Here is a 15112-nt window from a genome sequence, read left to right as displayed (position 1 = left end):
GCGTGTTAGTCTTGAGAAAACAAGACTGAGGGGCGACCTGATAACAGTCTACCAATATGTTATGGGCTATTATAAAGAGTATGGTGATCAATTGTTACCTCCATGTCCACTGAAGGTAGGATAAGAAATAATGGGCTTAATCTCCAGCAAGGGAGATTTGAGATTTAGGTTAAGTATCAGGGAAAACTTTCGAATTGCAAGGGTGGTTAAGCTCTAGTGTATGCTTCCAAGGGAGGTCATGGAGTTCCCATCATTGGAAGCACTTAGAAACAAGTTGGACAAACACCTGCCACAGATGATTTACGTTTATTTAGTCCTGCCACAGCACAGAGGGCTGGACTTGATGATTTCTTGAGGTAACTTCCAGCCCTACATTTCTATGATTTTACGATTGTGTGGAGTATACATATATAATTCCTCTTTTCATGCTACATGGGGTTCACAATAAACATTACTTCTCTTAAATTCTCCTTATTCCCCCACCCCCAACACACAGTTTCTTAGTATCTTAATCACCAAATCAACAAAGCAATTACTGTAATTACACTGTGCTAGGCTTTGATCCCTTCCAGCACATGAAAATCATTTTATTCATGAGATTTTCTTTGTATCACAATGAAATTTGACCATTAGGTATTATTATGCTAGTGGGACAGAAGAAATTAATTCCAATATGATGCATATTTACTCCCTACATAACATCTCAGGCCAGCTGCAAAAAATAATTTACAGGTTTTTTAACTGCGTATGCTGCAGAACCAAAGCCAAATTCTTACTTTAGACTTACTCTAATTACAATAACAGTTATGACTTTAATCAGGGCATTGTTAATTATAATTCTACTAATAATGCCCAGTCCTGCAATCTTTTCTCTGGAAAATCCACCATTGATATTCACGATGCAAATGACACCAAAGGACACTGGAAATGATTCATGTTCTTGCAGAGAGATATAAAATACTAGCAGTCACATGGGTGTAATTTGTAAAGTCATGTTGAGGTTGAAGGGGGAAGAGATCACAACAGACTGTAGATGCCAGTCACAATTGAACCTGATCATATTCTAAACAAAAAGAGCTCTGTCATGCTAGATAGTGGTTTCTATTGCTTCACCAACAGACTTAATCAACATTCTAGACTTCAGAGTGATGTTCAGGATTATTGTGCATGCTGGTTGTATTGCTCTGTTGTGTTGACTTGGCATCTGGGGGTTATGCTGGGAGACTTGTGTTAATTTGTGTGGGTTGTGGCAATAAGGGGCTCTGTGAGCTTGGAATTATTGTGTATGCTGGTGGTGTTATGTGGGTGGCTATGTTTGGGTATGTGACTTGGGAGGTGTTGTGTGCTGCTACCGCACAGTAGAGGAGCAACACTGCACCGTCTGTCATTGTGTGTGCTGGTTGTGTTGTCTCTGTGTTGTATTGCACTGGGAGAGTTGAATGGATTTGTGCAGTTTGCAAATGAGGGGTGTATACTGCCACGAGTGGCTATATGTGTTTGGGGTTATTGTATATGCTTTGTGTTGTGTGGGTGGTTGTGTTTACTTATGTTGGGGTTGTCTTGGGAGACTTGTGCGGGTGGCAGTTGGGCACATGGGTGTGGCAGTTGGGCCAAGTAATCCATCATCTTTACAGTCTCCCTCATACAACCAATGGACCTGTTACATGCAAATTAGCTGTAAAATAAGTGATGTTTGGTTGAGTTACCTCTGATCTTACAATAGTCTAGGACTCTTGGTATGGCATAGATACATGCCTTAGTGAATTTGTACACCACATACAGGAGTAATTTATAACGTCAAAATGACTGTGAACTTCAAATGTGGATGGTAATACACTGGGTAAAACCCAGTGATGATTAAACATCATAATATTCTGAACAAAAAGAGCTCTCAACTAGGCTTGAAGGTGTTTCCATCACTTCACAGACATTCTAGGCTTCAGAATGACACACAGATAGAGTGACAATCTCTGGATTCTTATTATATAGATCACCTTAAACATAAATCTGAAAAGAATGTGTTCAGGGTATAATTCTGTCATGCCTGGTACATTTTGTAGACCAGTGAGTGTTGTTAATGCTATTCTATCTCTACTTACTTGCTTTGATTCCCTATTGGTATGTCTCTCCATTCCATCAGTTATGCTTTCGCACTCTGCTTCTGCTACAGTACTCTTTGAGCTCTCTTTTACACCCCTACCTCATTTAAGACCTGCTCCAAAGCCCATGGAACGCCACTGACTTCAATGGACTTGGGATCAAAACTTCAAAACTTTCTAGAAGACCCACTGCTTCAGTGATACCTACAAGAAATTGTCAAATTAATCTATGTACACTGGACATAATCCAGGTTTAATTGCAGTCAGTAGGAGTTTTACCATTGACTTCAGTGGGTTCAGGGTTTTACCCAACAGATGTGTCCCTTCTTTACAAAGGTTTACAATTCTAAACCTTGTGGAATTGCAGCAGTACACAAGTGCATAGTCCCAGATGCCACATTTCACTCCAGTACTTTTAGGGAACAGACTAGATAGGAGCAAAGAGATTCAAAAAGAATGACAAGGAATCTCCAAATAATGATATTTTTTCTATTTTAGACAAGTAGAGAATCGAGAGAAATGCTGGTCATACTTTCTGCTTTCTTATCAACACTACCAGTTACAAAAATTCTATATTAGAGGATGTGATTAAAATAACTCAATAAAGAAACAAAATTGGAGAATTACACATACAAAGGATTTGTCTCAGCTGTATATGAAAAACACTATGATTTCTACACTACTCCAGTATAGTTAAGATTTTTATTTGGAAATGTGATCTGGGAGGAAATGTATATAATAAGGAAAACTCTGAAGCATGATATAGGTCTATGCATGTAAATATTATATTTGTACAGTTTTGTTTCACCAAAAATCTGGGACAACATATGGTTTTTTTTTTAAAGGTATTTTTGATTTGTTAAGAGTTGTGATGGGGCAAGGCCAGATGGCTACAGTAAAGTACTGAGAAACAGGTATGTTAGCCCCAGGCTAAACAAATCCCTAGTACCCTGGTAACCAAATGGCAGTTGCTCCAGGTTAATCAAGGCACCTGGGGCGAATTAAGATCTTTCTAGAAGGCAGTAGAGATAGCTACTTTAATTAGAACACCTGCAGCCAATCAAGGCAGGCTAATCAGGGCACCTGGGTTTAAAAAGGAGCTCACTCCATCAGGCAGGGGGGAGCCAGAGGAGAAGGAGTGTGTGTGAGGAGCTGGGAGCAAGAAGCTGAGAGTGAGAGAGTGTACTGCTGGAGGATTGAGGAGGACAAGCGTTATCAGACACCAGGAGGAAGGCCCTGTGGTGAGGATAAAGAAGGTGTTTGGAGGAGGCCAGGGGGAAGTAGCCCAGGGAGTTGTAGCTGTCATGCAGCTATTACAGGAGGCACTATAGACAGCTGTGATCCACAGGGCCCTGGGCTGGAACCCAGAGAAGAGGGCGGGCCCGGATTCCCCCCCAAACCTCCCAACTCCTGATCAGACACAGGAGGAGCTGACCCAGACTGTGGGTTCCACAAGAGGGGAAGATCACTGAGGGGAACAAATCCGCACAGGACCCACTAAGATAGAGGAGGAACTTTGTCACAGAGTGAACAACTCTGAAGCATCTTTTGACCATATCCTGTGGCTCCGTACAAATCATTTGTAATGAAAGAGGAGAAAACTAGTTTTTTAATGTTAAACTATGCAACATTGTGCAAAAAGTGTATCATTCTCCATCTTGTAACAGACTTTACTGTTCTTAATGTTACAGGAGAAAAAATGCATTCTGATGGAATGGGAGAAATTGGATGAAACAAGTCAAAGAACCTGATGTTACAGCAAAAACTGATACATAAATGCAGATGCTGATCTCACCCAGTTTCACAATTTCTGATGGTGAAAATTTAGAGTAACTTCTTTAAAGTCAGTGTAATTACTTACTCATTGCAGCATAACTGGTGGCGGAATCAGTCACAATTCCAGAACACAGATTTGTTTAAAGAAAAATGGGCAAGGAGGGGTACATTTTCAAATGCACAAATGACAGTTGGATGCCTATTTCTCATTGACTTTCAATGGGAGGTAGGAACCCAGCTCTCATTTATGCCTTTGAAAATCTGCCCTACAACCTGTTAATTTCTTTGCTCCAAACATATAACTACATCTTCTGTATATCTTTTAAACACTGAATACCTTATAAATGCATTAATGAAAAACACCCTGCTCTGGCAATTGAATACATTATTATTGTACTCTTCTAAATATGCTAATTTGATAAATATATTTTCTACCTTAGAAAAAATAAACTTGATAAAAAGAATGAACTTTTAGACTCCAGAAATGGCATTCTGTTTTGACTCCAGAAGCCAGCAATATAAAACTATACATGAATTAACCAGAGGAATTCTGAACAAGGGATACTTGATGAAATGATGCATGTAGCAATATGCCAACAGCATGTAGAAGTAGAATATTAAAAGCACAAAATAAAAAGGAAGCTGATGCTGCAAACTTGGCAGGAGAAGCACAATGGACCATTCAGTTTTCAGACAATTTCACCTTAGTGTTGGTTAGTCAAAAGAAAATTAAGAGAAGCCGCTGCTAGAAAGAATATTATAGTTTTGGTACTACTATGGTGTATTTCAATCCACTAAAAAGTCTTGTCAGAGTTAATGCCAGAAATGGCAGCAGGCCTCTGGTGACACTAATGAGGCTGTAGAAAAAGCCAGGTAAGAGCACTGATGCACATGCTGTCATTCACAGGGAAGGTGAGGCGCGATGATGCCGCAGCACCTCGTTTTTGCTCCTTGGTCCCATACAGATGCCTTTTCACAGGTGCTTCATGTGGAAGAGACTAACATTTCTGGGGATAGTGAGGGCAGGATAGGGTTAATCCGAGAAGATTTCACTCTCTTTGGCAACATCCCATACTCTGTGCCTGAATTTTTTAACACAAGGTGTTACAATAGGGAGCCATATTGTCAGAGAGAAAAGGCCCATCAGGCAGAAGGTCCCTTAAGGCACTCTCAGGCAAGAGGCTGAGTGCACAGGTAACCCTTTCACACTCAGATATGGGCTCTCCTATCCTGGGCTGAGGCATAATACTGGGGGAATGTGATGAAGCATGTGATGTACTTATTCAGTAGACAGTTGACCTCAGACTTCAAGCAATGAGTGTGGTATAAGTATCTATATAGGATAGAGGACCTTTCTCACACACTAAAATTCACTTCTTGTACAACTAAGATGCCTTTTTAATCTACACATGCTTCAGTGATTAACAAAAATGTCTTTTTTTTTAAACAAAACTATATTGAGCTATAAAAAGAAGAAATAGGAAAAAGAATATGTTTGGAGAATTAGGATGTGAGAAAGGTCTTCCAAAAATAGCAGTTGATAAAGAGCAGGTAAGGGAATACTTGAAAGATGTAAACTTAAAGAAGATATCTAAAGGCACTAAGAGAAACAAATGGATTTAGTGAATTCATGACAATTTTGTTAAGAGTCATGGAAACCAGGATTGCAAAGCAAATTGGGAAGCAAATGCAGGTATACTATCCAAAGAAGGATACCATCCTATGCACCCTTGGGTCCATCTGAGCTCTGCCCAGGACATGACCTGAGTGGGAGGAGGAGGTAAAACATCACATTTATCCTTTCTTGATCTTGGGGCTGGCTGGGGGTTCCAGTTTGCTCTAATTTATGCTTGGTTACAGTGGCCCTTAAGGGTCTGTTATGACAGTTTGGACTCACCATAGCAGAGCAATGCTCTGGCCATCCTCTTTGTTTCTCCAGGCTCCCTGACATATTCCCAATGCACAGAACTGCAGTGGCTGTGGGTGTAGAGCTGGTTATGCTACTGGAGGATTTCCCCACATAGAGGGAGTCCTCAGATGATTTAAACCAGCTTTAATTTTGCTTGTGCTGTTGGGATTGAGGATCTTTCTCCACACACATAATTTCTATCCTTTATTGAAATATGGTATGAAGAGGTGAAAAATCACCATCTGTAGAGCATAATGGAACCATGAACCACAACAGCATTAAATTACAGAGAATAGACATAACTGGACAATGTGACTGTTAGTGTGTGTGTGGATGGAAGCAGGGGACTGAAGGAATTAGAAATAGAGGATCCTAGAAGAACTGGTCAACTTTTTTGTATATTTACAAAAGTAAATACTCCTGCACTGGCATGGCAGAGAGCTGACTATAGGCCCTGTCCTCACCTAACATGTCTGGAAAACTCTTATGCTTTCTTGGATTCTGATTCTTTACATTGGTTTTGAAGTCACCATGCAAAGTAAATTCAGACTTCATTCACTGAATTAGCAATATCAGAAACAGACCAGGAACAAAAGGTCATTTAGGTCCCGGACATAGTAGTGAGCAGCAGAGTTACTTTTTCTCTTGGTATGTTTTGATATTTATCTTTAGATACTGACCGTATCTTACAGTATGTTTTGATATTTGTCTTTGGATACTAGCCAAACTTTTTACTTAAGTGAAAGTATAGTGCTAAAATTAAAGTGACCAATAGGCTTAAATTTTCAGGTAGCACAACACATTTTTCTAAACTATCAAGGAAAGAAACTACAATAAAGCCATAATAAACAGTTACTACTATTATTTTATTGTCATTACTTTATTGTTGAGCATTTATATAATACTTAAAAGGAAAAATCACATCACAACACAAGGTTGAGGTTGTGAAGCCTCCATCCATCCATCAATCAATCATTTGATTCCTATGGTGATGAGTGGTTGTTCAGGAAGTGAAGTGAAAGACAAACTCAAATGCTTCCTTATTTAATGGCAGACTACAATACTGACATACATACTGACTAGCACCTTGTTCATGAGCAGCCCCATCAAAATCAATAAGTCTGCACATGGAATAAAGGGATATTCATTGTGATTATGGGTATCAAAATATGGCTAGGCAAGCAGATAATTTAATGCCTGCTTTAGTTACATGCATTTCTTTATTCTGTGGGCTTGGTTCACTTGCTGGGGCCAGTATAAAGTAGGGTCTGGTCTAGTGCTGGTCAACATTATCCTTCTCCTTTTTTCCCCCTTCCAAAAAACTACTAAGGGTAGTTTTTTGAAAAACAATGTTCATGTGAAATTACTCTCTCTCTCTCTCTCTCTCTCAAAATATTTGACATGAAAGTAATTGGCATTTTCATACTCCTCTAGCCTGTGCCACCAGATATGGTAAGTCTGACTGCAAAAAGGCTTGTGCATTGCAATATGCATATGTCCTCCAATCTAGTAGGGGACCCAGAACCAGCTTCCATAGGAATTGCAGTGGGTGAGAGCAGACTCGGAGTGCTTGGGGCCTACCCAGGAAGAGATGCCTCTTCTGCATGGATTCCTACACAGAACAGAATGCCCCATCGGGTTAACTTCTGTAGGGGGTGTATTGCACTTCATGATGAAAGGATTAATATTTTTCCCAAGCTGTGCATACAGGGGCTACAGTCACTACAGCAGCACCTGGTTTATAGCAGAGGCAATAGAATGGTTTTGTGATCCACACCTAGATGCCAGGTTGGGGGGAAGAATTCCTGTGCTATAACTCCTCTTAGATTGTCTGTGCAAAGTCTGCTTGTTTAAGTTATGCCTTAGGTAGAAAATGGGTAGCATTTGTCCGTTAGTTATTTAAATTATTATATTTTCTAAAGACCTATGCCTTGTATTAAATTGCAGTCATGTAACCGGAGATATACCAAACAGTTTCCTATTATTTAACATATTGATTTCCATTAGTGAGCATATGTTTCTATTGAACAGAAATTTCCATTGGCGAACATGTATTTATATAATCTAGAAATAGAACAGGCATAGTTTACAGGCTGCATTTTTTCAATATGCTTTCAGTGTACCAATTTCTGCCTGTTTAAATTCTAAAAAAAATATAAATTATCTCACACCTGAGCTTTAATGGAAAATAATACATTATTTTTACATTCAAAGGGTTTAAAAAGGCAGCGTGTCCTCCCACTATGCAATTTTTGCAAAATGATAGAAAAGAAATGACTTCTTCGCCTTTTATAGCACCTCGTCATTAAGCCTGGAGGGAAAGCATCTCCATCAAAACAATAGTAAAGGGATAGTGCATTTTCTTTGCCACAATGTTTTGGTTAAAAATGTACCTCAAAGAAATCTAGAAGCAATGTTAATTTCATTACAGACCCAGAAAATACTCTGTGAATGATTCCAGTAAGTAAATTTAAATAAAATATTAATTTGAACTACTAGATATTTTTCTAAGTCACAGGTCACAGAGGATCTCCATCGAAATTGTTAGTGAAGTTAACATATACTTCATAATTTATAAAGACATTTTAACATGTTTAAAAACACAAAGGCATTAGTAATTTCAAGGAGAGTGAAGGAGAGAGAAAAGGTGCTTTTATAATGAAAATGAAAAAGTTTATCAACATCTTTGTACTAAATTCAGATCTGTTTGAAACACTTAGTCAATGAATATGTAAATTTAAGAAAAAATTATGAATCCTTTTCAAGCATGAGCTTTCCGGGAATCACAAAAAACTCTATTATCATTATCTCTATTCCCTTTTCTCACAAGGGCTAAACCCAAGTCTTTGTCAGTTATTTCACTTCCTCAGTGATAATCTTTCAGTGACTGGTGACAAGACCAAGAATATTTTTGTTTCATCCCCCTTTCTTTTCTACTTTTTGTCTTTTTCTCTTTCCTCCACTACCATCCCCTTTTCCTTTTTGTGCAGCATATATATTAGTGATTTAAGAGGATTATTTTAATGTAAAAATTTTGGGATGAATACATATTATTTGACTTCTGTTGTAATTAGTATATTAAAGTAATACAGCACAGCAGGAGATTTGTTGTTATCATGCTATAATCATATCCCTAGGGTATTGTGAGGCAAAAGGCACAGCTGTTACCAAATAAATAAATAAAAACACAAAAGCAACAACCGTAATGCTGTGCGCTTATATGAAGACTATATTGTGAGAGAAAGTGGGAATATGAATGTTTTGTTTTCTTTCCTCTTAGATGATAAAGGTGGTTATTTAGAATGTGTTCATCAGCATCCTTGGATGAACTACGGGATCTGCATACATTTAATCTATGGCTTGGGGAAGCTGTGACCCCAATGAGAAGGCATTGTCAGCTTAGGCTGTTGTAGAATTTGATTGAAAAGCATATTGTAAAATGTTATAAAGCAGCACCCAAATTGCACATTTCATTTTTCTTGCAAAGTTTTAGCTTTGTGGCTCTAACAACTTTTTGCATAATGAAGCTGTGGTCATTCTTGTCATTAGTCACTGTTATTAATCCTTTCAATGCAAGGCCTGCATATTTCAAATGGATCATGCAGTTATTGATTAAAAATTCGCTTTGCATTGCAGAAAAAAATCTACTTTTCCTTGAGTAAATCAGCATTAACTTGATTATTCTAATAAGATTAACTTCTTTTTGTATGTGCACGCATGCAGTGAACCCTCTCCCCCCGAACTTCCCCATTAGAGATTTGGATTTGTTATTATTAAAGTTGCACTTAAAGTTCAGCACCATGTATATGCTCTATGACTATGGCTGAATACAGGAAAGCTACACAATGTGAAAAATTCTGAATCTATGAACAAAGCCCAAGAAAAAGGACTTTGCCCACAAACCTTCAGCTGTAGTTAATGGCGACAGGTGAAAGAGGATGGAAAAAGTGTGGGCCTTGTACTGCTGGACACAAGGACAAAGGGCTAGATCAACAAAGAGATTTAAGTGTCTAACTGTCACTTTAGTTGTCTAAGGCTATGTCTACACCACAGACCTCACAGTGGCACAGTTGTACTGCTGCAGCTGTGCTGCTGTAAGATCTCCGGTGCAGTCACTCTATGCCGGCAGCAGAGAGCTCTGCCGTCGGCACAACTAAGCCACCCCCAACAAGCAGCAGTAGCTGTGTCAGTGGGAGAGTGTCTCCCGCTGACATAGCGCTGTCCATACAGGTGTTTGTCGGTGAAACTTGTGTCAGTAGGGGTGTGTTTTTTCACACCCTTGACTGACAAAAGTTTTGCTGACAAAAGTGTGGCCATAGCCTTATTCCAAAATTTAGATCCTCAAAACAACCACTCAGGCCTTGTCTACACTATGGGGTTAGGTCGAATTTAGCCGTGTTAGGTCATTTAAAAATGAATGTGTCCACACAACCAACTCTGTTCCGCTGACCTAAAGGGCTCATAGACTCATAGGTCAGAAGGGACCAATATGATCATCCAGTCTGACCTCCTGCACAAGGCAGGCCACAGAACCCCACCCATCCAATTTTATAACAACTCCTAACCCAGGACTGAGTTATTGAAATCCTCAAAATTGGTTTGAAGACCTCAAGCTGCAGAGAACCCACCAGCAAGCGACCCGTGCCCCACGCTGCAGGGGAAGGCGAAAAACCTCCAGGGCCCCTGCCAATCCGCCCTGGAGGAAAATTCCTTCCCGACCCCAAATATGGCGATCAGCTAAACCCTGAGCATGTGGGCAAGACTCACCAGCCAGCACCCAAGAAGGAATTCTCTGCAGTAACTCAGTTCCCATCCCATCCAACATCTCCCCGCAGACCATTGAGCAGACCTATCTGGTGGTAATCCAAGATCAATCGCCCAAATTAACGATCCTATCATAACATCCCCTCCATATACTTATCAAGCTTTGTCTTAAAGCCAGAAAAGTCTTTGGCCCCTACTACTTCCCTCGGAAGGCTGTTCCAGAACTTCACTCCCCTAATGGTTAGAAACCTTCGTCTAATTTCAAGTCTAAACTTCCTAATATCCAGTTTATACCCATTCGTCCTCGTGCCTACATTAGTACTAAACTTAAATAATTCCTCTCCCTCCCTAACATTAACCCCCCTGATATATTTATATAGAGCAAGCATATCCCCCCGCAGCCTTCTTTTGGCCAGGCTAAACAAGCCAAGCTCTTTGAGTCTCCTTTCATAAGGCAGTTTTTCCATTCCTCGGATCATCCTTGTAGCCCGTCTCTGAACCTGTTCCAGTTTGAATTCATCCTTCTTGAACATGGGACACCAGAACTGCACACAGTATTCCAGATGGGGTCTCACCAACGCCTTATATAACGGTACTAACACCTCCTTATCCTTGCAGGAAATACCCCGCCTGATGCATCCCAAAATCGCATTTGCTTTTTTAACGGCCGTATCACATTGGCGACTCATAGTCATTCTGCTATCAACCAGTACCCCAAGGTCCTTCTCCTCCTCCGTCGCTTCCAACTGATGCGCCCCCAACGTATATCCAAAATTCTTATTATTAATTCCTAAGTGCATGACCTTGTACTTTTCACTATTGTATTTCATCCTATTTCTATTACTCCAGTTTACAAGGTGGTTCAGATCTTCCTGAATAGTATCCCTGTCCTTCTCCATGTTAGCAATACCCCCCAGCTTTGTGTCATCCGCAAACTTTATTAGCACATTCCTGCTCTTTGTGCCAAGGTCAGTAATAAAAAGGTTAAATAAGATCGGTCCCAATACCAATCCTTGAGGGACTCCACTAGTGACCTCCTTCCAGCCTGACAGTTCACTTTTCAATACGACCCGCTGGAGTCTCCCCTTTAACCAGTTCCTTATCCACCTTACAACTTTCATATTCATCCCCATCTTTTCCAATTTAACTAACAGTTCCCCATGCGGAACCGTGTCGAACGCCTTACTGAAATCTAGGTAAATTATATCTACCGCATTTCCTTTATCTAAGTAATCCGTCACCTTCTCAAAGAAGGAGATCAGATTGGTATGACATGATCTACCTTTAGTAAATCCGTGTTGCAATTCGTCCCAATTACCATTGACCTCTATATCCTTAACTACTTTCTACCTTTAAAATTTTTTCCAAGACCTTACATACTACAGACCTCAAGCTAACAGGCCTATAATTACCCGGATCACTTTTATTCCCTTTCTTAAAAATAGGAACTACATTAGCAATCCTCCAGTCATACGGCACAACCCCCGAGTTTATCGATTGCTTAAAAATTCTCGCTAAGGGGCTCGCAATTTCACACGCCAGTTCCTTTAATATCCTCGGATGGAGATTGTCCGGGCCCTCCGACTTCGTCCCATTGAGCTGTTCAAGTACAGCCTCTACCTCAGTTGCGGTAACATCCACTTCCATATCCACATTCCCGTTTATCATCCCTCCATCATCGCTAGTTTCCTCACTAGTCTTATTAAAAACTGAGGCAAAGTACTTGTTTAGATGTTGGGCCATGCCTAGGTTATCCTTAACCTCCATTCCATCCTCAGTGTATAGCGGCCCCACTTCTTCTTTCTTTGTTTTCTTCTTATTTATGTGGCTGTAGAACCTTTTACTATTGGTTTTGATTCCCTTTGCAAGGTCCAGTTCAATGCGGCTTTTAGCCTTCCTCACTTTATCCCTACATGTTCTGACCTCACCAAGGTAGCTTTCCTTACTGATCCTGCCTTTCTTCCACTCCCTGTAAGCTTTCTGCTTTTGTCTAATCCCCTCTCTGAGTTGCTTGCTCATCCAGTTTGGCCTACAACTCCTGCCCATGGTTTTTTCCCCTTTCTTGGGATGCAGGCTTCTGACAGCCTCCGCAGCTGCGACTTAAAGTAATTCCAGGCCTCCTCCACATTTAAATCCACTAATTCCTCCGTCCAATCCACTTCCCTAACTAATTTCCTTAACTCTTTAAAATTAGCCCTCGAGAAGTCGAAAACCCTAATCCCGGATCTACATTTGTTTATCCTTCCATCTAGTTTGAACTGAATCAGCTCATGATCACTCGAACCAAGGTTGTCCCCTACCACCATTTCTTCTACGAGGTCCTCACTGCTCACCAACACCAAATCTAAAATGGCATCCCCTCTCGTAGGTACTTCAACTACTTGATGAAGAAATCCATCCGCTATCACATCCAGAAAAATCTGACCCCTATTATTCTTGCAAGCACTCGTCCTCCAGTCTATATCTGGGAAGTTGAAGTCCCCCATAATCACACATTTCCCCTTTGTGTTTACTTCATTAAAGACATTAAAGAGGTCTCTATCCATATCCCAATCAGATCCCGGCGGTCTATAGCACACCCCAAGCACTATCTCAGGGGAAGCTCTAGTTGCTTTTTTACCCAGTGTGATTTTTGCCCAGACAGACTCTGTCTTATCCATTCCATCGCTTCTTATTTCGCTACAGTTAATTTCATCATTGATGTACAAGGCTACTCCACCACCTTTGCCTTTCTTCCTGTCTTTTCTAAACAGCACATAGCCTTCAATACCCGTGCTCCAGTCATGAGTACTATTCCACCAGGTTTCGGTTATCCCTATAATATCTAGTTTCACTTCCTGCACCAGTAACTCCAGTTCCTCCATCTTGTTACCTTGGTGTCCTCGCATTAGTGTACAGACCTTTTAATTTTCGGCGTTTGGCGTCAGTGACATTCTTTCCCCTGTTGTGCAGAGACCTTCTACCACCAGCATCACCCGTTACTCTGGTTTCTACTCCACCATTCCTCCTTGGACCAAATCTTGGGACCGCAAGGGTATCCCCTCTCACTTTGTTTACTTCCCTCTCCAGGTCATATTCCGGCGTGGAGATCTCCCGAACATCTCCCAACCATCTCCCCCAACTTCCTAGTTTAAAGCTCTCTTGATGAGGTCGGCGAGCCTCCATCCTAGAATTCTATTTCCCTCCTTGCTTAGATGAAGTCCATCCTGAGTGAACAGTCATCTATCCGTAAACGCTTCCCAGTGACCGTACATCCCAAAGCCCTCCTTATAACACCACTCCCTGAGCCATCTGTTGATCGCCATAATCTTGTCACTCCTTCGTCGCCCCGCTCTAGGAACCGGCAGAATCCCACTGAAGATCACCTGAGCCTCGATTTCTTTGAGCGTCTTCCCCAGTCTGGCATAGTCCTCCTTGATACAGTCCAGCGAGTAACTAGCCGTATCATTCGTTCCCACATGAAGGATAATCAACGGATTCTTTCCCGCTCCCGCTAAGATCGTATTCAGCCTCAGGTCCACATCTTGTATCTTAGCCCCTGGCAGACAGCATACCCTTCTGTTCTCCTGATCAGGTCTAGTTACAGGCCTGTCTACTCTTCTCAGTAAAGAGTCTCCAATAACGTAGACTTGCCTTTTCCTGGCGACAGTGCGATTCTGTGGTCTATCCCCCACAGCAGCTCGACATCTGTACTCCTGCCCAGTGAGGGGAGTAGCGCTAAAATCGACTTTGCTTGGTCGAATTTTGGGTAGCGAGGATGCAAATCTATGTTATTGGCCTCCAAGAGCTATCCCAGAGTGCTCCACTGTGACCACTCTGGACAGCACTTTGAATTCCAATGCACTAGCCAGGTACACAGGAAAAGCTCCAGGAACTTTTGAATTTCATTTCCTGTTTGGTCAGTGTGGCAAACTCAGCAGCATAGGTGACCATGTAGTTCCCCCTAGAATCCTAGAGCATCGAATGTTTCTACGCTCCCCCATCATCAACTTCTTTGTTTCAGTCTTCACTGAGAAGTCTGAAGGAATGCCTAAAGTAGTGAATGCTAATGGGAAGGGGGTAGGTTCAGAAGATAAAATTAAAAAAAAGAACAAGTTAAAAATCACTTAGAAAAGTTAGATGCCTGCAAGTCACCAGGGCCTGATGAAATGCATTCTAGAATACTCAAGGAGCTAATAGAGGAGGTATCTGAGCCTCTAGGAGAGACAGGAGAGATTCCAAAAGACTGGAAAAGGGCAAATATAGTGCCCATCTATAAAAAGGGAAATAAAAACAACTCAAGAAACTACAGACCAGTTAGTTTAACTTCTGTGCCAGGAAAGATAATGGAGCAAGTAATTAAGGAAATCATCTGCAAACACTTGGAAGGTGGTAAGGTGATAGGGAATAGCCAGCATGGATTTGTAAAGAATAAATCATGTCAAAGTAATCTGATAGCCTTCTTTGATAGGATAACGAGTCTTGTGGATAAGGGAGAAGCAGTGGATGTGGTATACCTAGACTTTAGTAAGGCATTTGATACGGTCTTGCATGATATTCTTATAGATAAACTAGGAAAGTACAA

General features: G+C 40.9%; 1 protein-coding gene across 1 annotated transcript in view; it reads right to left on the bottom strand.

Annotated features, from left to right (window-relative positions):
• LOC127042868 (uncharacterized) overlaps nt 1-13416 on the bottom strand; it is a 972530-nt gene extending 959114 nt beyond the window's left edge. The window contains exon 1 of the mRNA XM_050936354.1: nt 12169-13416. Within this exon, the coding sequence (XP_050792311.1) occupies nt 12564-13412 (849 nt within the window). The 5' untranslated portion in view covers nt 13413-13416 and the 3' untranslated portion in view covers nt 12169-12563. The remainder of the gene's footprint in view (nt 1-12168) is intronic.
• Between the last annotated feature and the right edge of the window lie 1696 nt (nt 13417-15112).

The sequence above is a fragment of the Gopherus flavomarginatus genome, chromosome 1 (assembly GCF_025201925.1).
Source record: "Gopherus flavomarginatus isolate rGopFla2 chromosome 1, rGopFla2.mat.asm, whole genome shotgun sequence".
Taxonomy (NCBI): Eukaryota; Metazoa; Chordata; order Testudines; family Testudinidae; genus Gopherus; species Gopherus flavomarginatus.
This window is presented reverse-complemented; position numbering and strand designations above follow the sequence as displayed.